The following is a 26,587-nucleotide window of genomic DNA, read 5'->3' on the forward strand; positions in this document are numbered from 1 at the left end:
GCAACTACAGCCAGCATGAACCTAGACTACACACTTGTTACATGGATGTGGAAATTTATTTCTGCCACAGTAAAAAAAAAAAAAAGTAAGGCAGAGCTGGGTCGAAATCTTGAGTTATTATCTCAAACTTTCAAGTTACATATTTCCACTTACTAAGTATCTTAAAATTTCGAGTTATTTATGAAATTTCAAATTTTTCAATATATCTAAAGTTTGTCTTACAAATAGCAAAAAACAGTTTTCTTCAGCAGTGGGAACATGTTTCTGCTGAAAATTTTTGTTTCCTGTCCATATGTTATGTATCATACATTTTCAAGATACTCAGTAAACTGACATTCTAACATAATAATCTGAAATTTTGAGAGGATGATTTAAAATGTCGATTTAGCTCTGGCATTAAAGAAGAAGAAGAAGAAGAAGAAGATAAGTATTACAACTTAGAAGTGATTTAAAGTTACCTTTCACTCAGCAGTTAGCTCTAACCATACCAGGAAAAATACCAACTGGAGCATAACAGAAACCGTTGTTTTCCTCACTCCTTTAAGTTTAACTCATTTGGGATTAACTCGTTTAAGAGTGTGGGTGCAAAGGAGCACTCCTCACATGTATTATTGCCACCGGTTTGTGGGATTTCCCAGTGGTTTGTAAAGACATACATGTATACAGCGAGCGCCATTTATAGTTTGTTTTCTTCTAGAAATGTCTCTATATATTATTTACCCGTCACACGTCATTTCAACTGCGCATATATGAAGGAAAAATAGAAATAGAAATATTGTATATTCTTTCCTAATAAATCTTATATTAAATGTACTGAGCTGAATGAGAGCTGCCTGTATTATGTGTATGTAAACATGCATTTTCAACATAATGGATTTTCGCCTTTCTGTCCGCGAGAAGACATACGCACGCGCTCTTTGTTGTTATGACTACGGGGTCGTAAATCCGCCATGTTTTCCTCCCTTTTGCAGCGTTGCGACAGAGACGGAGGATTGAAACGACATGAGTGTGGAAAATAATCATACGGCAGAAAGTGAGCGGGAGCAAACGAAGAACGGCAATGAGACGATCACCATTCAAACCACGCTGGGAGACGAAGGTGAGTCCTCATAGCAGCTAAAGCAGATCTGAACTGTTTATTGATTATTGTGTTTGGGCCCAACTTCCTTCATCTTCAAATGTTGCTAACTGCCGTTAGCAAGATTAGCTTGTTTGCGACCTCGCCTCAGCGTTGTCCACGTTAGAAGTCCAGCCAGTATTTGGGAAAACTTTACAGCAGACAGGTGATGGCTTACTGCAAAAACAGGTGAGGTTGCCGCACATTGTAAGGGCTTGTTTCTGTGCTTTTTAGATGAAGATGTACACAAGTGCGGACGCTGTCAGTCCGAGTTTTCCACATTGGAGGCTTTCATCCAGCACAAGTTACACCACTGCAAACGTGTGGAGGCACGGGACGCCAGCAGCCTCGATGGCAGCCCAGAGGTATAAGATGTGATGTGTGTTTTCGGGGAACACTCTAAAATCGGAGGGTTTTTACTGAGTCACATCAGGTTGAATGCTGTAAAATTTTCACAGGTTGCTGCGGTCAATGGAATTTCTTCTTCAGAGGCGAAAACGGCTGAAGGAGCATCTTCAGCAGAGGCAGTGAAGACTACCGACGGTGAGTCAAGCAGCAAAATCTATTCCCCTGTTAGCCGTTTAGCTAATGCAATGATAGACCTCATAATACAAATTTTAAAAATGGATCCTTTGTAAATATAAATAAACAGAATTTAATGATTTTCAAACCTCTTAAACCCATATTTTATGAAAAAGCATTAATGATGCCTTTCCAGATGCCCAAGCTTGTAATTACATAAATATTAGTGCACACTCATAACATCAGAGATGCAGGCTTTTGACCTTAGCGCAGACGACAATCCCATGGTCTCTCTGTCTTTAATCCAGAGGACACTGCATCCATCTTTTCCAAAAAGAATTTCAGATTTTGACTTTATTTGACCGCAGATCTGTTTTTCACTTTGCCTCAAATCCATTTTAAATGAGCTTTGGCCCCGAGAAGCCGTGATACAGTAATTTTGATGAGATAATCGTGCCTGGTATCAGTTTAAACATTTAATGTTTTTTTTGTGTTCTATTGTGAATAAATTAAGGGTTTATGAGATTTAGAAATGGATTCTGTTTATATTTACAGTTTACACAATGACCCATCTTTTTGAATTTGGCTTGTATTTACCTGCATTTCCCACATTGTATTTTTCTCAATGTGTGTTTAATCCCAGCATTAATCTAAATCCTAAGAGGCTGAGATGAGACAATGTTCAGTATGTTAGTGACAAGTCTCTTCAGCTCAAGTTAACATTGTTTTAAGCTTTTTATTAGATTTCAGATTGAATTATTACTTTGGCTTTTTTTTCTTTTTCCTCCTCACAGATGTAAGCGACACTCAGTTAGGTCGAGGGCGCAGGAAGAAAACTGCTTCCCTTAAAGTGTCTGACCAGTCAGATGAAACAGAAGGAGTCGTATCTGACAGTGGTGACAGTGACAAGCTCATGTATAAAGTCAACACAGAGGGACGTTACATTTGCCACCTTTGTAAAAAAACATTTAAAACTGTGAGTTTGCATTTATTTTAATTGGAAAATGTAAACACAATGGTTATTAGGAGTTTATGTTGCTAATTTGGCCTGTGTGATTTATTCATTTTTTCTTTTTCTCAGACCAATATCTTGAGAACGCACATGAAAACTCACAGTGACCAGAAAAACTTCTCATGTGACCTATGTGGGACGTCGTTTCGAACAAAAGGTTCCCTGATTCGTCACAACCGTCGCCACACCGGTACGACGAGAAAACCGACGTCACACGAGACCTATTTATTTAATCCGACGTCATCTCGTGAAAATGACCTAACTACATTTTAAATGACATCTTTTCTCTTGCAGATGAGCGGCCGTATCGATGTACCCTGTGTGGCCAGGCCTTCAGAGAATCCGGTGCTCTCACCAGACACCTCAAAGCTCTCACACCATGCACAGAAAAGATCCGCTTTGTTCAGTACAAGGAAATCCTGGTCAGCAAGGATGGAGTGCAGAAAGGTTGGATTTAGCTCCTGTCTTTGTGTATTTGTTCTTAAGAAACTAGCTAAAAACTAACAAGTCGTCTTTATGGATGTATAGTCAGTTTAATTTATAGTGTATTATGCCTCAGTTTGAAGATTTGCTGATTCTTTGCGATTTGTTCAGGAATCGACGCTGATCAAGCTGCAGTGGCTGCCCAGCAAGAGGTTGTAGTTGTGGAGGAGCAGCAGCCGGTGGAGCAGGAAATGGTGGAGGCTGAGACCGCTGTGGTCAGTGTGGTAGAGTCTGGTTCCCAAGAGGTTCTCCATCAGGTCCACTTTACAATGGAGGTTGATGGAACTACACAGGAGCAACAGGTTAGGATGAAGATTCAAACACTATTTTTAAACTCTTGCTAAAATGCACACATAAGACATACTGAATCCTCTCCTTTAAAGTTATTTGGTGCATTTTTGCACGAGATTCTTTTGAGGCAGTTTAAAGTAGAGTTACACAGAATTTTTTTTTTCTTCAAATCTGCAAAGAGATGATTGCCAGCATTCATAATTTCTGGAACTTTTCTTTGATGTAGTTTTCTATTTGTTCAAATGTAACATTTCTCACAGTGCTCCAGCTTACTACAGAGAGCTTTCCTGTAAAAATGAAATCAGTTTATCCCACTTATATCTAACATGCTTTTCAATATCTGCACCCCTCTGTAATTACACTGCATATACACTAGTTGGCAGTGGTGGTACTATTGAGGTTTTGCAGATGTGTGACTGGTAACCATGTGACATTAACTGGGATGTAACAAGCAAGGTGAAAATGTAGGATTAAGTGAATAAGGCCTGAGTCACACAGGTCAGTGACCATCTGGCAACCGCAGGTCATGAGGGGAAAAATAAGTTCACTGACCGGTTGCATGTGGTGGCTGCAGCTTGATGACAATTGCTGGGAAAATCATTGCTAAAGCCCCAGTCACACAAGCCTAGAGACCAGTCAGTGACACTGGTTTTCTCATAGCGACTCATCTCTCCCTGGGGAAAACATTGTGTATTCCTCGATCAGTTGGCAGAAACCTCTTTGTGATTATTTGGTTGCTAGCATATCGCTGCCATCGCCTTTAGTTTGCATGTAAGAGACAGACTTGTCTACAAAATGCTCACCAGCTACTCTCCGGGCTGCAGTGACTGGTGAGAGGCAACAGTCAGCTGCAGGATAGTCTAATGAAATTAGCACAGATTGTGTTATGACTCATGCTCTCTAGTTTAAAGCCTGTCATTCTTTCCTTGTCTGTGCTGTCGGTCTCTCTCATGTCAGGTGGTGGTGGAGCAGTCTCAGGCAGAAGCTCTGGCGGCTGCTGCAGCAGCAGGTGACAATCTCATCTGTCAGGCCATCATCAACTCTGGCATTGCACTGGGGACAGAGGAGACTGTAGTTGAAGAGACAGAGACCCCACATGCAACTGAGGAGATAAATAAAGTTGTTTCGGAGCACCCTGAAGCCGACGGAGGCGTCATTGAGATCCAAGTTAAAGAGGAGTTTGTGGAGATGGAGGAGGTAAGTACTGGGAGTGTGAATTGACACAGCATATACATTCACCAGACCAGGAAATGGTACGCTTCGTTATTTTGTTAAAAGTCAAGGTTTTTCATCACGAGACACTGTTGTATTTTCTTTCTGGTGCATTTTAAGTTTTCTGTGGTTTTTGTTTTGTAGGAAACGGGTGACAGTGGTGATCGGACATCATCAAAACTGCACACTTGTCCACACTGTAACCGCTCCTTCAAGGGATTGAATTATTTCCGCTTTCATGTTAAGGGCCATTTAGGTAAGTCTCTACCCAGCACTGCGACTTCATCAATTAATGGTTGTATGGAGGCTGTGTCAGAGTAAACTGGTATGAAACCACTTGACTACAGGAATCACATTCTTCATGGGCGTGTGGATGTTAAACAGCAAGGACTGAAGGTTGCTGACTCTAGCACTGCTAACGTTAGCTAAAAATACGACTTCATTATTAAAGATTGTTTGTCACTTTCCAGTGGCTCTTAAATATATGCTGAATATTCTTGCTACATTTAACCACACCCATTATACTGGTGCCAGGATTTTGTTTAAAAAAATATAGATAAATAAGTAATTTATTTATGTTTTAATTATTAGGCCTTTATTTTCACAGGGCAGTAGAGTAGATGGGGAAAGTGAGGAGAGCAAAATGTTGCGAATGACTTGGAGTCCACTCTGTCATTCACACGTCTTTTGGTTGCTTGCTCAACTTTGTTAGCTATACTTTCGTAATTTTATTTAACCTGTAATTTTTTTTATTAGGGTTAATGAGATTTTTTAGTCACCAGAGACCTCCCTCGTCCTTGTCATGTTTTTTTGTTTGTTTGTTTGTTTGTTTGTTTTGTTTTGAAATTAACTCTCATCGTGTGACTCGGTCTTACCAACTTCCAACATAGTTGTTCCTGTTGCCAAATACAGAGAAATACAGAAAGTCGCCGCTGATTTCTCTATCGTTATTTACACTCTACAAAGTCATGCCAAGTGTGCTGGATTCAGTCTTTTGTTGTCTCAGTTCTGACCTTCTTGCTTTATAGGTGCCACTTGTGGTAAAAGATGTTTTGTTCTTGTGTTTCCCTTCCTCTTTATGCAGGTTATAAGCCCTTCAAGTGTACACTGTGCCATAAAGAGTTTCTAACTGGTTACCTGCTGAAGAAACACATGGAAGTCCATGTCAACGAGAGGAGATACAAGTGCGGCGAGTGTGGCAAGCTCTACAAAACCATCGGCCATGTACGGGAACACATGAGGGCACACTCAGATGACAGACCTTACCACTGTACCAGATGCAACAAGGCATACAAAACCAAGGTAATTCATTAAAAAAAATTCTTGAACTAATGGCATGGGGGATTTCACTCCAGTCTAACAGATTTTCTTCTCTTTCTCAGAATGCCTTGCAAGTGCACCAGCGGACTCATGGTGATGTAAGACCGTATGTGTGTCAGTTTTGCTCGAGGGGCTTCAGAGAGAAAGGCTCTCTGGTACGACACATCCGCCATCACACCGGCGAGAAGCCTTTCAAGTGCCCAAAGTGTGCACGGGGCTTTGCTGAGCACGGGACTCTCAATCGGCACATGCGCGCTAAAGGTCAGGACGACACACAAAGCCTAACTGACTTATGTACTGGCAGCACAGATGCAAACAGCCCAGTTAACACAACCTGTATTTATACCAGGCGGCTGCCATAAGGATGACGCCTGTGAGCAGCAGGTTGTTTTAACAGAAGGACAGACAACACTGGACAGTCCCGATGCAACAGCCATCATCTCAGACGATCCTAACGCTGTGTTGGTGGAGTTCTCCTCAGTGGTGGCAGACACACAAGAGTATATAATCAAGGTTAGCACTACAGGTTAACAGAAAACATAGTCTTTGCATAACAGTTATTAGATGGGCAGAAAAAAACAAAGCTGTTAAACAGTTGCTGTGAGGGGGGGTTCAAAGTTTGGAGCATGTTGCCAAATCTGTCCAGAGTTCAGTCACAGCAGGTGCTATTCTCTCTTTTAGATCAGCGACTAAAGTGCAAGCTGAAGTGTGTAATTTCACTCTTCAAGTTGTACTAAATGATTATATCTGCAGGGAACTGATTGGGTCGCTGATTACAGCCAAACAATTTCCTTTGCCAAGTTTAGGGCCTAGATTACGAGATTTCCGAACCACAGCAAAATGTTGTATGTGATATTTCATTAGTTTTAAAGAGAAGTGTTACTGCAGAATGACTGGAATGGGGTTGAAATACTTGAAGAGCAATTTTGTATTCAGTGGAAAGTCAGAACTAAGGCAGTTTGTAAAGGTCTGAATTTCAAAAGGAAAACTCCTTTTATCTTTTTAAACAAAAAATCAAAAGTTTTTTTAAAACCAAATTAGTACTTTGAGCATTTTCCATTCATACCAGAGAAATTTAGTTTGAAAACCAGCAAAAACAAATATGACTTTTGTCGAGCACTGTTTGAAGCATTTTTTTTTCTGTACAAGCTGCCTTAAGGCTGTGAAGCATTTGTAAGAATTCATGAACGCATATATTTGGCCTATGATTTTGTGGACTTGGGGACCTCCTGTTCTTGTGTCCATATGTGGGAAGATTGAAATAGGGAGAGCAGGAACTGGAAGTACATAATAAAATGTGCAACAGATATGACTTTGTCAGGAATTGTAATGTAGGTGGATTTCAAAGCAGCCAGTAGATTAAAAGCAACTGTGTGCACTCTAAATCAGGGCCAATTAGACTTGTACTCTGGAGAAGGACGTTGTGTGGTCCTGTTAGATACCTTAAGTCCATTTGCAGTCCACTCAAAGGATTTGTTTGCATGCATCCACAGTGTCTAAATAAACACAAAAATCCTGATTATTAATTTGCTTTGTTGTTTTCCATCATTCAGACACAAACGGAGGAGGAAGTGCAGCAAGAAGTGACGGTCATTGAAGACAGCCAAAATGAGGTTGGTTCACAAGGATTATATGAACGTGTGTTGGAGCATTTTGCAGAATATGTGAATCTCATTATTTGCTAAAATTCAAGTTGAACCCATATAGTGTTTTAAAAAAACAAAATGAAACAAAAAAGCCATCAAACTCTGTCCCTCCCAGATGGGAAACCACATCGTGAAGGTGGTGCAGAGACTCGTCAGCCAATCGCAGAGTGCGGGTGGCGCAAGCAGCCACCAGATCATTGTGCGAAATGTGGCCGAGAACGAGGAAGGCCTGTCCATCTCTGACTGCGGCGATACCATCACCATCGCCACGCCCGAGAGCCTCACCGAGCAGGTGGCCATGACGCTGGCCTCCGCCATCAGTGATGGCAGACTGCTGGCCAGGGCAGGTACAGCGGAGGGAACTGTTACTATGGTTACCACGGAGGAAACATTGGAAGAAGGAGTACAAGTGGTGCAGCAGCAAGAGGAATATGTCATCACCTCCCCAGACGAGGTGGAGTTTCAAACAGTCGTTGTATGATCGAAGCGGATGCTAACTACAGACTGTTGTGGCTTTGATTATGACTTTGTAGCCAGTAACTGTACAGTTTATTTGCACTTCAAGTGAAAAAAACCCAAACTAAGGCCAAAGTGTTTTTGATTCATGCGGTACACAAGTGTGCCACAGGACTACTGCTTCATCACACAGCTCATTTTTGTTGGTCGATCTACTAACATTATTCTCTTCATTAAATGTTTTGTCTAATTTGGGAACTTTTGGATCTTAAAATGATAGGCATGCACAAATGCATGTTTGTTTTTTGATGAAATAAATGAAACATGCCATTTGTCGTTGCCTAGTTTTTGGCAGTTTTTGTACGGCAAATAAAAATAGCTGTTTTTTACATAAAATGACATCATTTAATTTCAGTTTTTCCTTCCTTCATGTCTCGGTCAGGTGTGAAAAACACTGGCTGTTCTGAGCTGGTCAGTCACAATGAATCTCTAAGTTTGATAGATGTAAAAATATCAGATTAGCTAGAGTTTGCATCAAATAAATGCTATTTTCTTACATAGTTCAGTTTTTTTGGGGGGGTTTTTCCAGTCATGTTTTCTCTGAGTGGAAAAACTCCTGATGCTTCTACTTTGTGTCTTTGCTGCTTGACTAAAATAATGTGTTGTTGGTCATTTTACTTTATGGTCTTAAATTAGTTCTTATTTCTTTGTTGTAGAAGTGTATATGTGGCTGTAGAGCAGGGGTCGGCAACCCTAGGCACGCGCGGCACGCGTGCCACGGCTGGCACGCGAAGGGTTAACCGACGGTGATATTCCGTTTTTATGGGCCGATGATTTATTTTATTTATTTTGTAACGGTATAAACAATGAAAGATGGTGGATTGGCCAGATGCTGGCCGGTGTATAAAAATAACTCAGTAGTTTGGTGGTGGCTATGGCGGAGCTTCCTCAGATTCAGTAACATTAGCAAGTGGTGGAGGCCAGCAGGTGGATGAGGGAAAGGGGAGGCAAGAGGAGAGCCCCTAGGCGGCCGCCGGTCCGAGTGTGAACTGAACTTCAGGTAAGAAGTTATGACCTGTAGTCTATCTGGGTCAGATATAAACCAAGTTTAAGTGGAGTTTATTTTCGTTATGCTGACTTTTTACAGTCAGTTACAACAACTGGTACTGCAGCTGGGTGGGTGCTATGATGTTACTGATAGTGAACTTTATTCATAAGGTTAGTAGAGTTGCCAACCGTCCTGTAAAAAGACGGAATGTCCCGTATTCAGAGAAAATATTACGCGTTTGGTATTGAGGTGAAAAGGAACACAGTTTGTCCCGTGACTGACTCTTCTCTCATCCTCTCCCCTCCCTCTCCTGTTGCTTCTTCAATCATGAAACTGATCAATGATCAGCTGATCGGCTTTTCTCTCTTGTTTGTTTATTGCCTGCCTTGCGCCAGAAAGAGGAAACCAGCGGATGTCGCGCTAAACAACAGCAGCATGTTTAAGCTTGATCAGCTGTTGTTAGAATTGATTTAATATTAATTTCCAGTATCAGCTGATGTTTGCTGGAGCCACAGCTGTAAAGCTGCTGGTCATGATGTCTGTTTGGATATATGTTGAGAGGGAAACATGAAGATGAAACCAGGAGATGTCCTTACTGAATCATCAGAGCTGAACAGGTGATGGAGAAACAGGTTTACCCTTTAGGTGACATTAATGAGTTGAAGGGAAGTTATAAGGGAAGGAAGAAATACACGGATACATCCGTAGACTCCAGACACAATGCATTTTTGTGACTTTCAGGTGTATGGACCAATGTTTTATTTTCTGATCAAACCAGAAATCTTTAATGAGCAGCTAGACTTCTCTCGCATTAACTGGCTGAGTTAATGCCAGTTAATGCAACATTGAAGCAGCTGGAATCCATAGCTGTGTGTGTTCATGGAGCTTGCATTTTTACCTGCTGGGCATCACTACCTGACAAGTTTAACTGTCTTCAGAACATTGCAGAGGCCTTATTGACAGTACTTGGCTCTACATATCTGTGTGAGCAGATTTTCTCTCACATGAGTGTCTGAATGCTGGACACTCGGAGACCTGTGTCTCTGAGTGGGAGACCAGAGATCAGAGTGTATTAACAGACATGCCATATTGGCTCAGTTTATTTTTCTTATCATTGTTGTGAGGAGACCATAAATAGCATTTGTATTTTCTGTTGTACAGTTCATTTGCTGTTATGGATAAAAAGTCGTTTTTTGTTTCAAAATAGCTGATAACTATTTGCTGATAGCTGCGAACAAATATAATTCTATAAAGTGGTTCTATATAGTGTGTAACTATTAATATAGAGCGCTATTAAATTTATTGCTAATGCAATCATATGGCACACTGACTTCTGAGGAAACTTTAGATGGCACTCGTCATCAGAAAGGTTGCCTACCACTGCTGTAGAGTGAACACCACCTGCCGTCTTGGGAATCCTACCTGTTTTGAAAGCATACACACCTGGCAGGTAAAGCACAGCATCCACTGCTGTGGCTCCTTTGTAGGAACATGAAAGCACCGCTGTTCTGTCATAATTCCTACAGAGACAAACTGGATCTATTGATCCATTAGCCCTGTGGTCTTGTGGCAAATTCACTGTGGATGATTGGCTTAGCCAAAAAAAAAAACCCTCCAAAAAACCACTGTTGTATTTGATGTGTGTATAACCTTGAGCCTATCTGTAGGCTCCATCTCTGTAACCAGTGCTCCAGTAGCAAGGTTAGCACAGATGCTATAATCAGAGACGTGTCCCTGGCTCATACTCTACAGTTTCTGGGTCATCCCTCAGCCCTCTGAGAGGGCCTCATGCACATGAGCTACAGAGGGAGACAGAGAGAGGCTGGGAGTGAGAGAGAGAAAGGTATTTATAGAAAAATGGGGCTTTGCTGTACCTTTTCTCGCAAATAACCATTTCAGGACCAAGTGTGCATGTCCCAGTTTCCTGATCGTCAGCCACAGGGTTTGGACTGAGGCTGCTTCACCCAGGATGGAGAACCTGACTTTCAGACACTCTCCCTTCTCCTCCAGCCTCCACCACCACTGCCTCAGATTGCTACTTCTCTGAGAACAGGGGGAGGCACTGGCCTACGTAATCTCCAAATGTGACCTCTCAGGTACACTTGATTTACTTACGTGGGTAGAAGCCTTTGGAGGTAGTGAGCTCAGGTGAGGAGCAGCGTGAGGGTGTCCTGGGACACTCTTTGGCTGCATCAGCCCCCAAGCTGGGGGTGAAGATAGGCTGGCTGGAACGTGCCCTGCCGCAAGCCGGGCAAGGATGAGGCGTTTCCTGAGCAGAAAGGGCCGCTTCTCCCTGCGCCAGAGCAAGTCGGGAACTCGGAGTGCCTCCAAAGATTTCTGTAAGTCTATTTCTCAGAATGATAATTATTTTTATGCTATTCCCGAGGTGTTTCATCTAGTGGAAGTCAGATAAAGAGGGAAGCTTTAAAAGGACCTGGAGCTCAGATGTGTATCTGTGTCACAAGCCGGAGAGAAGAGGACAAGAAAGTCTCGATAGTGCCGCTTATGTTCTTGCAGGGAGAGAAGATTACGATTCACATCTCAGTAGTAGCGATTTTCCAGTCTGTTTTAAAGCCTTAATCAGCTACTGTTTGTTTCTGAGATCAAACTCTGTGGGTTTTTGAGTCTGTATATATGTATTGTATTCACCGCCCTGAATATTCATCCCTGTGCTCTGGTAAGATCTGTTTTTTTATGTCTTGTTTTGAAGTAGAGTCTGACATTTTCAGATTACTTTACAAAGGCTTGCAGAGAATTTGAGCTTTTTAATTAGTCTTTTTTCTTTCTTTCTTTCTTTTCTTTTCTGTGTCTTTACAAGACGAATCATTTGCAAGAAGAAAAACAATTCTTTGGTGCTGGTTGTTGCGATTGGTAAATATTTTTTAATGTGTTTTCCTTTCCGGTTTTCTGCCTTGGGATCATGATGTCATAATTTATATTTTTCATGGAGTAGCGGCACTGGCTTGACTTGTTTGATCAAATAACTTGCATCTAAGTTTTCAATCTTGGCCACATACATGACAACTATGTACAAATTAGCTGGTTCTAATAAGCAACACTGTAATACAAATACAAATATGGATGCTGCAAAAGACAAGAACATAGACAGAGATTTTGGAACAAAATAAAAGCATCTACACGTAAAGTCAAAGTGCACTAAACAGTCCCAATAATGTCCTACATATATCTTCGATGCATTCGGATGGCTGTGGAAGACGAGTGATTCTACTGGGAGACCTACAGCAGCTTAATGAGGCCAGTGACCAGGGGAAGGTCGCTGGTTTGACATGTGGGCTAGATAGCAGCAGGCATAAATAACCTCCTTTGGTTTATTAAAAGTCAATCTTTCTAAAACAGAGAGAGTGCCTTGAAATTTTGCAGTTTCATTAAATAGACCAGTGCACCTGCTGCTACAGCTACAAGCAGCTCCATATCTCAGTTGGCCCATTTAAACAGTCGGTTTGACCTCTATTCTACAGCTCGCAACCACCTCCACTGTATTAGGAGCTTTGGACCAGATTAGCAATGCTCTTTTTATGCTTTCAGAACATGCGATAAGCAGCAAAGCAGAGATGGTTTCACCCCTTCGTAAAGTGCCTATTGATATAACCATCTTTGAGTCTGAGGCTTTGCTCTGTTAATACCTAATTCCGCCCAAGAAATGTATAAATGAGCTATTTCTTTGCGTCTCTCCAAGTTTTATTTCTCTCTCTGTTATCCAGACCTCGGCCTCCCAGCCACCAATCAGAACTGGCCAGAGGCATTTGGCTTCCGACTTGGAGGCACTGGGCCCAGCTATATCCTGTCTGTTGTAGAAGGCAGTAGTGCCTACCTGGCTGGCCTACAGCCCGGTGACCAGGTGGTGGACATAGAGGGCCAGGATGTGACCAACCTCAGCACACCGGCGCTGATCGCTTTGGCTCAGACCCTCAAGACGGTCCCACCGAGCATCGGGGTGGTGTCACGGATTGAACAGGTCAGCTGAAAGTCAATAACCCACATTCAGCTCTACAATGGTGAAGACGGTGCAAAGGTGGCAAACTTTATTCATTTTTTGCCCTCTCAGATCGACATCAACCCTGGCCCAGATGGCCGTTTTGGCTTCACCATTGTGGGAGACAGCCCCCTAATGGTTGAGGACTGCATGCCTAATGGTCCAGCTGGCCGCAGTGGCCTCAAGGCAGGGGACTATGTCATGGAGGTCAACGGCATTCCAGTGAAGCACCACGAAACAGCAGCCGCCATGATAAAAGCAGCTCAGGGACGACCTCTGCGTTTGGGTGTGCTCAGCATGGCTCGTCGACCCAAGCGGCTGAGCAGCAGCATGAGGGTGCTGTCACAGAGCGGTGATAGCGTCAGGGAGAGCCGGGCCCACAAGGCCATGGAGTTCAATAAAAAAGTAATTTTCTATCATTTTTCTGCATGTTTTGAATTGAAACTTAACATATTTAATGATGCCTTTTTTTCTTTCTCTGTCAGGTGGAGGAAGTGTTAGGAGAGGAGCCAGATGTGAAGGAACAGCTGTTTGAGGTGCTAAAGCAGTACGCTGCTGAGAGGGATGTGGAGAGCCTGGCTGAGGCCCTGCCTGATATTCTGATCACCGAGGAGCATCAGCAACTGATTGACAGTGTCAGGTAGCTATTCATTCACCCAGATATGCAATCAGAGAGAGACTTGGGGGTAAAACAAGCCTGACTAAATGCCATGTGCATCTTTCAAGAAGATTGGCTTCAATGATTTACTTCTTCTTATGCAGTGATTAACAACACTTTCTCAGAAAAACGGGAGTTTCTTAAAACTGTTCCTCCCGTACTTAGATGTCCCTGGAATACCAATGAGGGGGAGACTCACAGTGCAACACAGTTCTGATCATTTTTACATCTGGTTTCAGACCAAAGCCAAACCTGATATGATATTTAGTATTTAGACTTGGATTATAATCATCTCTTTCACTACTCCAAGCTGTATAAAATGCAAGCTCACGTACTCACATTTTATAGTCTTTACATTGGTTCCAATATGTTTCAGGAAATTCTTGTATTTACATACAGAGCACTAAACAGCCAGTTTTTTTTTCTTATCTCAGCTTCTTACAAAATACACTGCTGCTCGCTGTCTTCACAGGCTCAGAATTTGTTAGTTGTTCCCCAGTTTACGGGGAATTTTATTGAATCATTATTATTCAGTTATTTTTAAAAGACCTGTTTATTTCATCGTGTCTTACGGTGCCTTTTTATTGGCTATTATGGCACTTCATTTTCTTATTTATTTTATTGTTATTGTGAACAGTGCTGTGTGACTGCTGTACCCTGCCTCTTGCTTGCTCATTCAGCATTTTACTGTGTCAGGGGCACGTCAAAACCACACATAAATAAGTTTCTTTTATGTCTAACACTGCTCTTGGGTGCTTGAATGTCACTCTTCTGTTTCCCCCCCACCTCAGGTATAGTATGCAAAAAGCGTATGATTAGAAGTGTGACCGCCGAATATTGCAATTGTTCCTTCTCAGCAATCAATGGAAAATCAAAACCCAAACCACAACACAGCTGCACACGCTTGCATTTCCGCTCTCTCTGTCTTTTCTGCTCACTTCACTCTCACTCTGGTTTTTTCTCGCTTGGTCTCTTTCTTTCCCACATCTCCCTGTCAGCTGTGATGCACTCTTTGATACACGCACCAGTTTTTTGTGTGGATCACATTACTGGATGCTCTTTATTCCCTCCTCTGCATACAGCTCTTAGCTGCTACAGCCAGTTTGCTGCCGGTGGATGAGATTTTGCACACATAGTAACACACAGTGAAACATGCAGATGCTCAATCTCCATCCACACAGTCGTGGCTTTGAAGTTCCATACTGGGAAACATTATGAGTTGCTGTCTCAGGTGAGTACCGAACAATTTGTCACGATTAATTTTCAGAGCGTTTTCAGCATATAACTGGTCATTGAGTTTGCCTTCTTTGGCATCTGTCGTGTGTGGTCATTTCTGATTGGTCATCAAGTAAACTGCACTGCTGTTAAAGCACTCTGTAACAAGTCGGCTGTCATAATCAATCAAATGAGTTTTCCCTGTGCCTCTTTTTTTTTTTTTTGGTGACGAATCTGTTCTACCTGCAGCTAAAAAAACAAAGCTGCTGTCCAGCCGTCTCAGTTTCATTTGAACACAGATGTCTGTCTCACAGCACTGATGGCTCATTTCCATCCTTAGAAAGCTGCCTGGGAAAAACAAATGGTTTGCAATGTTTGTTGTCCACAGGAGAGCCATCAATTATGCATTAGCTGCACCCATAGAGGACTGAGGACTGTTGAGCTGTTTTTCTCACTTTCAGCAATAACTCTAACAATAATTGTTTGAGTCTGTCTTTAAAAAAATCAACTCTACCTTCTTTTACCCACAATTCCATACTGTGGTGCTGAATCAGGAATGCTATAACCTTGAAAGGATTTGATGTACATGTGCTACGTTCCACGCTTTTGTCTTTGTGTCTGCCTGTTATGTTGCCTACAGCTAAAAAAAAAAGATTTGGAAGGGTTTTTTTGAGTTTGTAGTCTCAAGAAAGGCTAAAAATAAACTTTATATTCCACATTTAGAAGAAAGGTCTTTATGTTTCAGCTGAATCTTTAGTTTGTCTGTGGTGGGAGCCGTATGGAGTTGTGCTTCCAGGAGCTGTGCCTCAGGCGTTGTGTTGGTCGATGTAAACAGTTTCTGTGGACAATGAAATTTGTAATATGAATGCAATGTCTTCTTAGCTAATTTTGCTCAGACTTTCATGGTTCCCCATGAAAAAGCCCTCTGACTGCAGTTTATAGGCTTGACTTTCCAGTGAGCATCTTTTATTAAAACCATGAGGTTTACATTGCTCGTTTTGAGTGAAAAATCTCCAGATTAGAACAAGGTCCACAAAATTGAGTGCATGATCCCCTCACAATGAATTGTCATAATTTCAGCTATTTGCTTGTGACCTTTCTTAAAACTTCAGATGCATTTTGGTGCTAACTAGTAAACTGTGTTCCCCATTTATTGCATTTAACTTATCAGCATGACGGAGCTATTCAGAGCTGTTACCCTAGCCTGAATTTGCTGATACTGAATGCCTTTTTTGTCTCATTAAGTATACTGATTGTGCTATAACTCCTAATCGCAGTGATCTGAAAAGCTGTACTGGGAATCCAAGCCGCTGACTAAGGAATTAAGATGCCCGACAGCAAGATATACGATTATTAGTGTGCTCCGTCATGAGCCTGGTGCCTGTGTCGTCGTTCTGAGCGCGGAGAATCAAGTGTTTGCTCTCCTTCTGCCACCCAATCTGCCGGTCTGTGTCCCTCAATCACTGTTACTTACTACGACAGCCCTCACACACTCATGCACATGCATTTACACACGAATGTGAGAACACTCCACCCACCCTCTGATAATGAGGGGTCTGTGTCAGAGGATCTGAGGTGTGCTTAACAGCTCATGAAACTATTTCTTTTGTCCGCCTTGTGAAAACTTGACCAGCTGGGCCACACGCTGCTCAGTCTGCCTCTGTCCCCATCGCTGATTCGCCTCCCCTCCTCCCAAAGGATGTGTTCTATTTTTAAGCAGCCTACTTCTTTTAATAAAGTCTCTCTTAGGTTTCTGGCGCACTTGCCGGTGTCAATTCTTAAATGCTGTAAAGCCCAGGGGTCAGCAAGTGCTTAACAATTGAAATTAGCGACAAGCTGGGAGTACCTATTAGCTCTTTTGTTCATGTGGCTGTGCAGTGTTTTGATAACTTGTGAGTATAGTGAAGTGTCAGCCTTTGTCTGACACTGCATCCATATATAGACTTCAAAGGTGTGACTTAATTAGACTTTCACATCCTTTTGTGTTTGAGTGCCAAAATGTTTTCAGCTTCTGCTTTATGAATCAGTCTTTTCTGGTAGTTTTTGCACCAGTTTGGATACATTTCCTACCTAGCATACATGTAATGAATAGGGATGAATCACACAGTCACAACTGCCAAACTTCCTGCATGTTCACTTATGCACATTACAGTTTCATTGTGCTGACCTGCCTATGAAATTCCACTGGGGCTCCACACTCTTCTCCACTTCTCTCCTCTCTCCCTCCTCACTTACTCCTCTGTTCTTGTCATTCTTTCTTTCCTCCACTGAGGGAAGAGAAGATTTGTCACTCACTACCTCTCACTGCTGAATGATGGACAAGTCAATACTGAGGATTATCCTTTAACCGAGACCAAGAAGACAACCTTGTGTTGACCTCGAGCCTTTGCTTCTGTCTTTTGGTGCCTGTGGAGGACGAGGATAAAGGATGGGAAGGCACAAAGAGTGCTCCCCCAAACATGAAGTTGGAGAAGAGCTAATGATGCTGCCTGAGGATGTTTTGGAGGTGTGGAAGGATTTAAACCACAGCCACTCTTATAGATTGCTCCCTCCCTCTCTCTCATTTGGTCTCGTTCTTCATCTGGCTGCTTTCCGAGCCTGCAGCAGGCACCTTTGAGATCCAGGACACCTTTGCGTTTCTCATCTTTCTCTCCTTTCTCCTTTGTCCGGGAGAGTTGTTTGTTCAAAACTAGATGGGGACTAACTGAGACAGAGGGAAGGCATTTGCATTGCTTAACTGAGCTCAGACACTTCCTCAAAGCCCTGAAGAGCCATGGGAAGGGATAGGAGCCTTTCCAGACACTTTCGGTATGGCACTTTTTGTTTGATCTCAGAACAGTGTTCACTGTGCTTTGTGTTGTTGTGCTGAGCTGTATGTGAAGTTGCTGGAGCGCTGCTGCGCAACTATATCTGGTGGGCTTGTTATCAAGGTGTGTAATGATGATCAATTTTACACTTTGTGTTAGCATGTGAAAATGTCAAAACTAGAAATATCAGATTCCAGCTGGGATGAGAAAACCTCTAGATTTTAGCAAAACTCAGTTTGACATCTCCCAACAACCACTTTTGCATTTTCTTTTGGAGGCTTTTTAATTTCACTCTTTATTTTAACTTCACCGTGTCACATAGTGTGATTCCTATTTGCAGATTCATACTTGGCCCAGCTGTTAAATTAGCTGATCAGAAGTGGGTCTGATGATGATGATAATAATGGTTTTCTTGCACTGAGTTTCCCAGCTGATTGCAATTGTCACTCATCCCTCTGTGCATCATGTCCTTGATCCACCCCTCCCTCAGACCTAATTATAGATTTATCTCGCCCTCCTTATAATTGAGGGCATCCCAAGGCCTACATCCAGCTTCACTGGAGAGAAGCTTTGAAGTTTCTGCTCACTTGTTTTGGCTAAGCTAAACTTTTTTTCTTTTTTTTTACAAGTAGAAGTTTCTTTGACGTAGGTCGGATTGTTTCAGCGGAGTTACAGTACAGGGATGTAGAGAGGGAGTACAGGCGATGACAGCAAAAGAAACCAATAACTGACAGAATGAAATGTGATAAACGTGTAAAAACTGGCCCCATTCTGTTTTGTATTTCCCCCCAACTCCGTTTGTCTGGGGAACCATGGTGATGTATGACTGTTTTTCAGGAAAGTTGAATGGCCTACATAGGGTGTAAGCGCAGAACATACAACTTCATTCCCAATAGTTATATGACCCTGGCCTAGAAAGAGCTCTAGTTTTCTGCCTTCTTTCTTTCCTAGTCTCATGACACTATCAGATTTTACAGCTCATGTCTTCATATCAGTCTCTTTTCCGTTTTTTGCCGTTACTTCATCAGCTCCTGCTTGTCTGTCTTTCCTTTTCTTCCTACTTTTTCTTTCTTTGTCACTCACTCTGGCTTTCTGCTGGCTTGGATGGATACTGTTTTCTCTTATGTATTGCTGTTTATAACTGGAGCATGGTCCTTGGAATAGCAGTACCAAGCAATCTGGTGTTACAGAATAACACATTGCTGCCCTCCAGGGAAGAGTTGACTTTTTGCTGCATGAATACACAGTGCACTTAATCATTGTCACCCTCATACACACCTTTTTGGGTTCATAATTAACATGAATTTAGGTGGATGAAGCATTACCTATGGAAGAATTTTTGTCACTGATAACACTGAGGAGGTTGTCCCAACATGCTACAGAAAGCAGTAAAAGGGAAAGGGAAGGTTTAGAAGATGGTAGTGAGACCTGCTATGATGTATGGTTTGGAGGTGGTGGCACTAAAAGAAAACAGGTAGGGAGAGTTGAAGATGCTAGGAAATTTTATTGGGTCTGTCCAGGAGAGAACAGGAATAGAAATGAGTACATCAGAGGGACAGCTCAGGTAGTGTGACTTGGAGACAACGTTAAAGAAGCAAGGGTGAGATGGTTTGGACAAATACACAGGAGGGATAGTGAATATATTGGACAAATGATGTTGAATAGAGACCTGCCAGGCAGGAGGAAACAGGAAGACCTTATGGATGTGGTGAAAGTGGACATGTATTTACTACAGTCTTTGAATCTTTTGTAAAGACTCTGTATTTCAGCTACATTTTCCAGATGAGCCTCAACACAAGTCTTCAACAATGTTCTGTGCATTAATAAACACTGTATCTGTGAAGTATGTGAAGAGAGCTTCTTTTGATAAAGTTAATGTGGGCCCGTGATTGCACCATGGGGAACGCCACTTGGCATACTACACTGTTTGGTTACATGAAAAACCAATTATCTGATAGTCACTGAAGCAACTTTACCACCTCAACTCACTCACTCACTCATGTTTCCATTTTTCCCTGATGATGGGTGTAACTGACAGTTATAAATCAGTTTTTGACATCAGTGAATAGAAAAAAAATGTACAGCATTGCTTTATCTAGTGTGTCTTTCTTCAGTGAAACAAAGAAGGTTTGCATAAGAGTGACTATAATTAAGTGCATTGTGTATTCATGGGTTTGGTCTTATGTCAGTGAGACTGCAAGCATCCAGACTGCTTTTCCATTATTCAAGTTAAGGGAAAATACCTGATGATGCTGCGAGTCTGTCCATGGCTGGGTTAGACCACGAGAGTCATTAAGTGTTAATGAGGTTGAAAAACATACAGCGAATCAGCAGTTAGTTCCCATATGTATTTGTGAGTGTGTTTGAGTCAAGGTGGAATAATTTCTGTACCAGGAGACACTGTGGAAAAGCAAACTGTAATTTTGCAGTGCTTCTGGCTTTGTGCTCTTTGAGTTATGCTTGTAATATACATACAAGTGTACTGTAGGTTTGTTCTTGTATAAATGTAATAAACCGTATGAAAGCTGCAGGTGCAACCAGTAAGCAAAATAAATGTCACAAGTCTTACCAACAGTACAAAAGTAGAGACTGTATTAAACTGAGTGTTTTGTTCTTGTGGATGATGAGCACTGGATGTTGGTAGTGGTTTAACATACAGCTTGGGAGTGCATGACCTCATTTATAGAAGTTTTAAAAGTCTCAGTCTGTATTTTTGGAACACCTGTGCATAGCTGGGTTTTGGATACCGATCAATGTGCAGTGTTCCAGGTTGGTTTTAATTAAAGCTATGGTCTGGTGTATATCAGTGTGCACTTGTAAAAACCTTTAAGTTTAAGTGAGTCATAACTTTGTGTTAATAATTCTCTAGAGAGTGAATATCTATATTCCCTCAGCTTTGCATCTTAAGATATTGGTATGAAGGCAACACACTACATAAGCAAGGATTTTTAAGAAACTACAAAACTGAGAATAATCTAATCTTTGCCTCCTAACGATATTCCCAAATGTACCTCTAAAATCACTGTGACAGCTTTGAAATCCAAAGTGCGCCGCTGAGCCTTATTGCGATTTAAATCAGAATTTATGCTGTGTACATGGAGCCACACTGGAACTGGTGCACTCTGAAAAAAACAAAGCACTCTTTCCTGCTCTGCAACAGTGGAAGCACCCGGGAGATTCACGGTGAAGTTAGAGAGATAGAGAGAGTTGTGTTGAGAATCGAGGGAGCATCATTTTGTAGGCAGGATGGGGAGGAAGATATGCAAAAGAGAAAAGGTGGCGGGGAGGTGCACGCGTATGTGTAACAGAGGAGCGCCCTATATTTAAAGAAGGAGCACACGATAGAACACTTTCCAAAACAGTTATTGGCAATATTTCTTCCATTTCTAGGTCACTTCTGTTGCTTTGTTATGCATTTTTCTTGTTCTTGCAGATAATTGGCCAAATATAAACCAGCAGACAGCACTAAGACTAAGACAGTTTAATGGGACCAGACATTTCAAGCAATCTAAAAAGATCAGTGGCAAATGTCAGGTTTGGGTGTGAGTAGAAACCGTAAGAAAATGGTTCTTTATCAGTGTTTAAAGCTGATGCTAAAGATCTTAACCCTTCAAAGCCTGAACCATGAAATAATTGTGAGAAAATTCAAATCTTTGGAAAATAGGGTGTTCTTCTGACAAATTAAGAAAATAATTTCCATATATCATAAATATATTTGCTATATTTGGCTAATTTTTTTAGCAGTGTATTGCTTAAAAATGTATTGTGCAGTTTGGAAAAAATCAGGTTCATGATGTAGGCATTAAAGGGAGAAATTTGTATCAAATAAATAGCAGCAAGTTTTTTGATGCACGCAAAGCTTCTGAGAGGTTGTGCATCTGAAATACGAGCTCTCTTTGGCTTGATTCATTATTTGAAAAAGAAATTACAACTCTGTTTTGTTATTTTTAATCTCTGTGCATGAAACATACAAAAGATCGGGGGGAACTGGGTGCACTACCCTCATAACACACCCTTTAACACACTAAATTTAATGGCAACTTGATGTGAGGGTTTGCTTTTCCTTTAAGAAGAAAAAAACCCACATTTGGAGTAGATGATGGGAGGGCAAAATACCAGTAGTAGGGGGGGAATGAAGTGCTTTCTCCCAGAGGTGGCTCTGGCACTGAGCTTCCTCACATTTCGTATATTAGCAGTGAGCTGTCACTGATACTGAACACTTTTACCTGCAGCCGCTAATGTGACAGGATCACACAACAAAGCTCGTCTCTCTCTTTCATTCTCTCACTCACATGCAAACTCTCACGAAAATCTCACACACACACACACTCAGATGTTGGACCAGTTCTTTCTGCTTGCCTCGACACTCCCATGAGATGATACGGATTGAACTATTTTTAAGCCAATTAAGTGGATCCTGCTGTTGGAGCAATACGTAATCAGAACAAGAATCCCTCTGCAGTTTTGATACCTCGGACAACAGATGTTTTGAGACATTAGTATAAAGAATATGATTTTTGTTTGGAAGGTATAGGGTGAAATACTGCTTGTTTTTATTATATATGATACTGATCTCTTGTACAAATGTAAAAAAAAAAAAAGATTGCTGGGTACTGACTGAACACAAGAGAAGCTGAACTGGAAACTGCTCCTCCTTTGCTGTAAAAGCTTATCCAGTCTCTCTGGGGTTTGTTCTGATCCCACAATGTTTGTCAGGATCTTCATTCCCAAGAAGCACCGGGAGCGTTTTGACGAAGTGGTTTCCCAAAGCCTGATGAGCCGGCTGAAGGGGCGCAGCTTTAGTGACCCCAGCCGCAGCCACCTTCGCCGTAGCCGAAGCGAAGATCACCCCGAACGCCTTCTTGTCTCCACCCGCGCCAGCTCAGTGCCACGCACCCACGCAGAGGAAGGTGTGGTACCCCCTGCCCGAGGCATGCGCAAGACCACGTCACTCATAGCTGGCCACTCCAGTGGCACCACCACAAACTGCAGGTCTGTGTGAAGTAACAATGATTTTGGTTTTCCTTAAAGTTTATTTAGAGCAAAAAGATAGAGGTGCACAAGTCCCACCTCTGCAAAAATAATGAGCAGTATAAGAAATTTGGATTTTTTTCTGCTAACATTTAATCAGTTCCAGAGTGTGCTGGCTTCAGCTACACAGTATATGTCATTTTTAGTCTTCAAGATGCCAGTTTCTTTAAATAACTGTCTATCCTCCTATGTTTGATCACTGCACCTTTCCAAAAAAATCCCCAAAACTGCCTGAACCGCCGTCTCTGTGTAAGCAGGGAATTTATTTAAACTGGAACATGTAGGATTTCAGTGAAAAATAGACCCTTAAGTGGTAAAACCAGTGGCGACATAAACCTATTAGGACAGTCACGCCTGCTCTCTTTTCCTGCAGTGATGCCGTTTTTCATCATGAATTGACGTCATTCGCTTTTCCACTCATATAAACTCATTTAAAGATTTAATGCTGAGAGGTTTTTGAAAAACACCTTTAAACATGATTTAAGCACCCTTTCACCTTCTGCTAAAGTTATGGGAGTAAACCGCCACAAGACACTCCCGATCTCCTCGTTATACAGCTCCCTGGGGACAGATTGTCCATATTTAAGTAGGCTTGTTCATGCAGGATGTGAATTTAAAGTAGTGTGCTGAATATGGAAGTCTGCTCAGCTTCTTTCAGAAAAGGCAGACGAACTATGTTTAACTATGTTATGTGACTCAAGGCTACATTCACTGAGCTTGACAATTAATGAACTTTACCCCATTTATTGTAACAGTTTCTGTCCACTGGATGTTATTTTAATGATGTTTAAAAGTTTAAGAGGGCTTTCTTGTAACCGGTTTTCTAATATTTACTACAGTCGTGCTGATTTAGCCCCTGAATGTGATAGATTATTTCAGGTGACCTGCTTTTCTTTTACAACAAAGGAGCTCTGAGTATGGTTGTTAACTGAAGCTTAAATTTGCTTCTTTAGGACAGTGAGAGTTTGCAAGGGCAACATGAGTTTTGGCTTCACTCTCAGAGGCCATGCTCCAGTGTGGATTGACTCCGTGATCCCTGGTAAGAATGAAGCAGATAATGGACTTCAATAAGAACTCCATATAGGTAAACTGTCTGTCATTCCTTCTCTGTTCTTCAGGAAGTCCTGCAGACAAAGCCGGTCTAAAACCAGGAGACCGCATCCTGTTTCTCAATGGACTGGACATGAGGTTGAACTGCATAAACTGCACATATTCTTTGCATGTTTTTGCATAAAACAGTGCAAATCCTAAAGCAATTTGCTTGTAAAGAAATAAAAAAGAAGAAAAGTGATAGGACGTTAGCATAAACATGTTGTTATGATCCCACTGTTAAAGATATTTTTTTCATTTGTAAAATTTGGAGCCTTTGAATATATTACAAGACTGAAGTAAGACAAAATATGACAAGAAAGTACCCCCCAAAGCAACTTTTCATTCATTGGTTACTGGTTATTTGGATGACATAAGTAGTAGTGACATCACTAAATATTAAGTTTTAGCTTTTCTACTAAATAACTGGTAGAAATGCCTTTGACATCCTGGATACCATCTGTCCGCCTGCAGGACCTCCTCCCATGAAAAGGTAGTGTCCATGCTGCAGGGAAGCGGTGCCATGCCCACACTGGTAGTGGAGGATGGGCCGCCTACATTTACCCTTGCAGAGCAGGACCTTGCAGGAGGCGGCGTTCCTACAGAACAGGCCCGCTCTCCTGTGCTCAGCTCCCTCCAGTGGGTGGCAGAGATTCTGCCTCCCAGTATCAGGGTTCAGGGTCGCACCTTTGGGCAGCAGTTGGAGCACCTGCTGACCATTCAGGAGAGATACACAATCTGCAAAGCATTGGAGAACTTCTTCCAGCATAGGTAAGCAAAGCACAGGGAGAAAAGGAGAGTATGGATAGAGACTAGGGGTGCAACGATACACAAAATTCACGGTTCGGTTTGATACTTTGGTGTCACGGTTCGATATTTTTTCAATACAAAAAAATGTTCATGCCTTTTTAATTTGTCATTTATTAAAATTATAAATATATATTTTAACTCAAAAGTACAGTTTTTAAATTTAATGTTGCTGAAACAAAAGTAATTAAAAAAATAAATATATCTCAGGGCTCTCAAAATTTCAAAATCCCTGGTAGCCCAAAGTAAATTTAAGTAGCCTGAATAAAAAAGAGAGCAATTTTTTGATTGATGTTTTGTTTCCTGTTTTGTTTCCTTTACAATATTATACATTAAAGTATAATATTGTAAAGGAAACAAAACATTAATCAAAAAATTGTTGAAAAACAAATTACAACATTGTATAAAAATTACAATCATCAACTCAAATACTTGGTTCTAATTGAACAGAAATTTCTATGAACTTGTAAGAACTGTGTAGGACTTGAATCAGTCTGTGTCAGATCCTGAATTTGAAATTTCCGCTGAAGTCACAGGTAAGAGGCAAGTGGAACCAAGATCTAGGACATTTGCTTTTTGAAGTTTGCAAAGACTGCTAAATTTTGCCAGTGGTAGTTCACTCTTTGCAACATAGTACGCTGTTCTAAACAGATTTTTCAGGTTTATTTTTAGTATGTTATTTGCAATTGGTGTTTGTTCTGGGAAAGATATTGCAGACTGAGCAATAATGCATTTCTTGCATTTCTCATGGGTTCTAATGGGGGCCTTTCTTAAAATGACTGGTCCCAGTAACAAAGGCGCTTGTCGACTCAGAAATCGAGAGAAAACCAACAACACACCCGGCAGAACATTATGTTATTTACACGGGTGCACATAAGTGGTCCGCATGTGCGCATTCGCTGTCAAAATAAAAGACGCGCACCAGATAAGAAGTTGCAACGCGCGTTTGCGTCCATATAAAAAGCACTGTTTTTGTCCGCTAGAGTGGGATTTTCACGGCACATTCCGCACCACATCTCTGTGCGTTCATCATTTGTTTGAAGCCAGCTCACCACCTGCAACCACTTTTCCGAGAATACGCGCTTCTTTTGTGACATTTCTTTGGAGGTGGAGGAACACCAAAGTAATTGCTTAAAGGAGCTTCTTCGACATCTTTAAGAGTTCTAAACAAATGTCTGTCCTCCTCCAGAAAATCTTATGTATGCAAACACGTGTTGCAACTTCATATCTTGTGCGCGGTTTTTTTTTTTCTTCTTCACAGCGAATGCGCACCTGCGGACCACTTATGTGCAGCCCTGGTTATTTAGCTCGTCATATTGCAGCCACAGAAATTCTTTTGTCCATGAAACCATAAAGCTGCACTTTCTTTTTGCCTTATAGTCTGATTTGTCATAACTTCTCCGTTTTGTGGTAAGCTTTTCTTTGGCTGTCACTTCTTCACCCTGACCTGTCTTATTTGGCTCAGCAGAACTAAAATATATATCCTGCTGCTTTTACACACACACACACACACACACACACACACACACACACACACACACATAACGCTCAGCGATTCTCTGCGCGATCAACCTCTCATATGTTTAAGCTTGCTGCGGGAGATTTCACTTGTCATGTTTGCATAGTAAGCTAACGATTGATAAGACGATGTCAGAGGAATTGGTGCGCAAATTATCATCACTCACCAATCAGTGCTGTCGCTCTCTATACACAGTTCGCACGATTGCAAAGTGAAAGCAAAAAACAAGCGCAAATTCAAACGCGCTTTCAATATGTCACATATTGACAGTGGCTCATCGATGCCAATGACATAATTACCCAGCTACATTTCCGAAAGAATGCAAAAGCATTGACATATATTTTTCCTTCCTACAATAGC

At 41.6% G+C, this 26,587-nt stretch overlaps 2 protein-coding genes across 5 annotated transcripts in view; both read left to right on the top strand.

The window, feature by feature from the left end:
* The first annotated feature begins 917 nt into the window (after window positions 1–917).
* e4f1 (E4F transcription factor 1) lies at window positions 918–8,392 on the top strand. The gene is made up of 14 exons (XM_085454121.1): window positions 918–1,099; window positions 1,352–1,482; window positions 1,576–1,660; window positions 2,434–2,615; window positions 2,721–2,841; window positions 2,946–3,098; window positions 3,246–3,436; window positions 4,383–4,622; window positions 4,782–4,893; window positions 5,722–5,939; window positions 6,020–6,218; window positions 6,307–6,470; window positions 7,511–7,570; window positions 7,719–8,392. Exons 1-14 carry the CDS (start codon window positions 1,003–1,005, stop codon window positions 8,082–8,084), a joined length of 2,319 nt encoding a protein of 772 aa, XP_085310247.1. The 5' UTR covers window positions 918–1,002; the 3' UTR covers window positions 8,085–8,392.
* A 2,615-nt stretch (window positions 8,393–11,007) lies between these two features.
* grid2ipa (glutamate receptor, ionotropic, delta 2 (Grid2) interacting protein, a) overlaps window positions 11,008–26,587 on the top strand; it is a 31,566-nt gene continuing 15,986 nt past the window's right edge. For all 4 annotated transcript variants that reach the window (XM_085454122.1, XM_085454123.1, XM_085454124.1 and 1 more), the window contains exons 1-8: window positions 11,008–11,446; window positions 12,830–13,083; window positions 13,174–13,506; window positions 13,587–13,741; window positions 22,498–22,773; window positions 23,766–23,851; window positions 23,931–24,000; window positions 24,376–24,672. In XM_085454122.1, the coding sequence (XP_085310248.1) occupies window positions 11,365–11,446; window positions 12,830–13,083; window positions 13,174–13,506; window positions 13,587–13,741; window positions 22,498–22,773; window positions 23,766–23,851; window positions 23,931–24,000; window positions 24,376–24,672 (1,553 nt within the window). In that variant the 5' untranslated portion in view covers window positions 11,008–11,364. The remainder of the gene's footprint in view (window positions 11,447–12,829; window positions 13,084–13,173; window positions 13,507–13,586; window positions 13,742–22,497; window positions 22,774–23,765; window positions 23,852–23,930; window positions 24,001–24,375; window positions 24,673–26,587) is intronic.

This window comes from Copadichromis virginalis, linkage group LG4, assembly GCF_057382275.1.
Source record: "Copadichromis virginalis isolate Kocher_CV1m ecotype Utaka linkage group LG4, C_Virginalis_male_GT1.1, whole genome shotgun sequence".
NCBI lineage: Eukaryota > Metazoa > Chordata > Actinopteri > Cichliformes > Cichlidae > Copadichromis > Copadichromis virginalis.

Excerpts from the sequence above, each read along its gene's own strand:
- e4f1 (XM_085454121.1), top strand. The coding sequence starts at position 1,003 with ATGAGTGTGGAAAATAATCATACGGCAGAAAGTGAGCGGGAGCAAACG. Across the intron at positions 2,616-2,720 it reads GTAAAAAAACATTTAAAACT|ACCAATATCTTGAGAACGCA; the intron begins GTGAGTTTGCAT and ends TCTTTTTCTCAG. Across the intron at positions 4,623-4,781 it reads AGTTTGTGGAGATGGAGGAG|GAAACGGGTGACAGTGGTGA; the intron begins GTAAGTACTGGG and ends TTTGTTTTGTAG.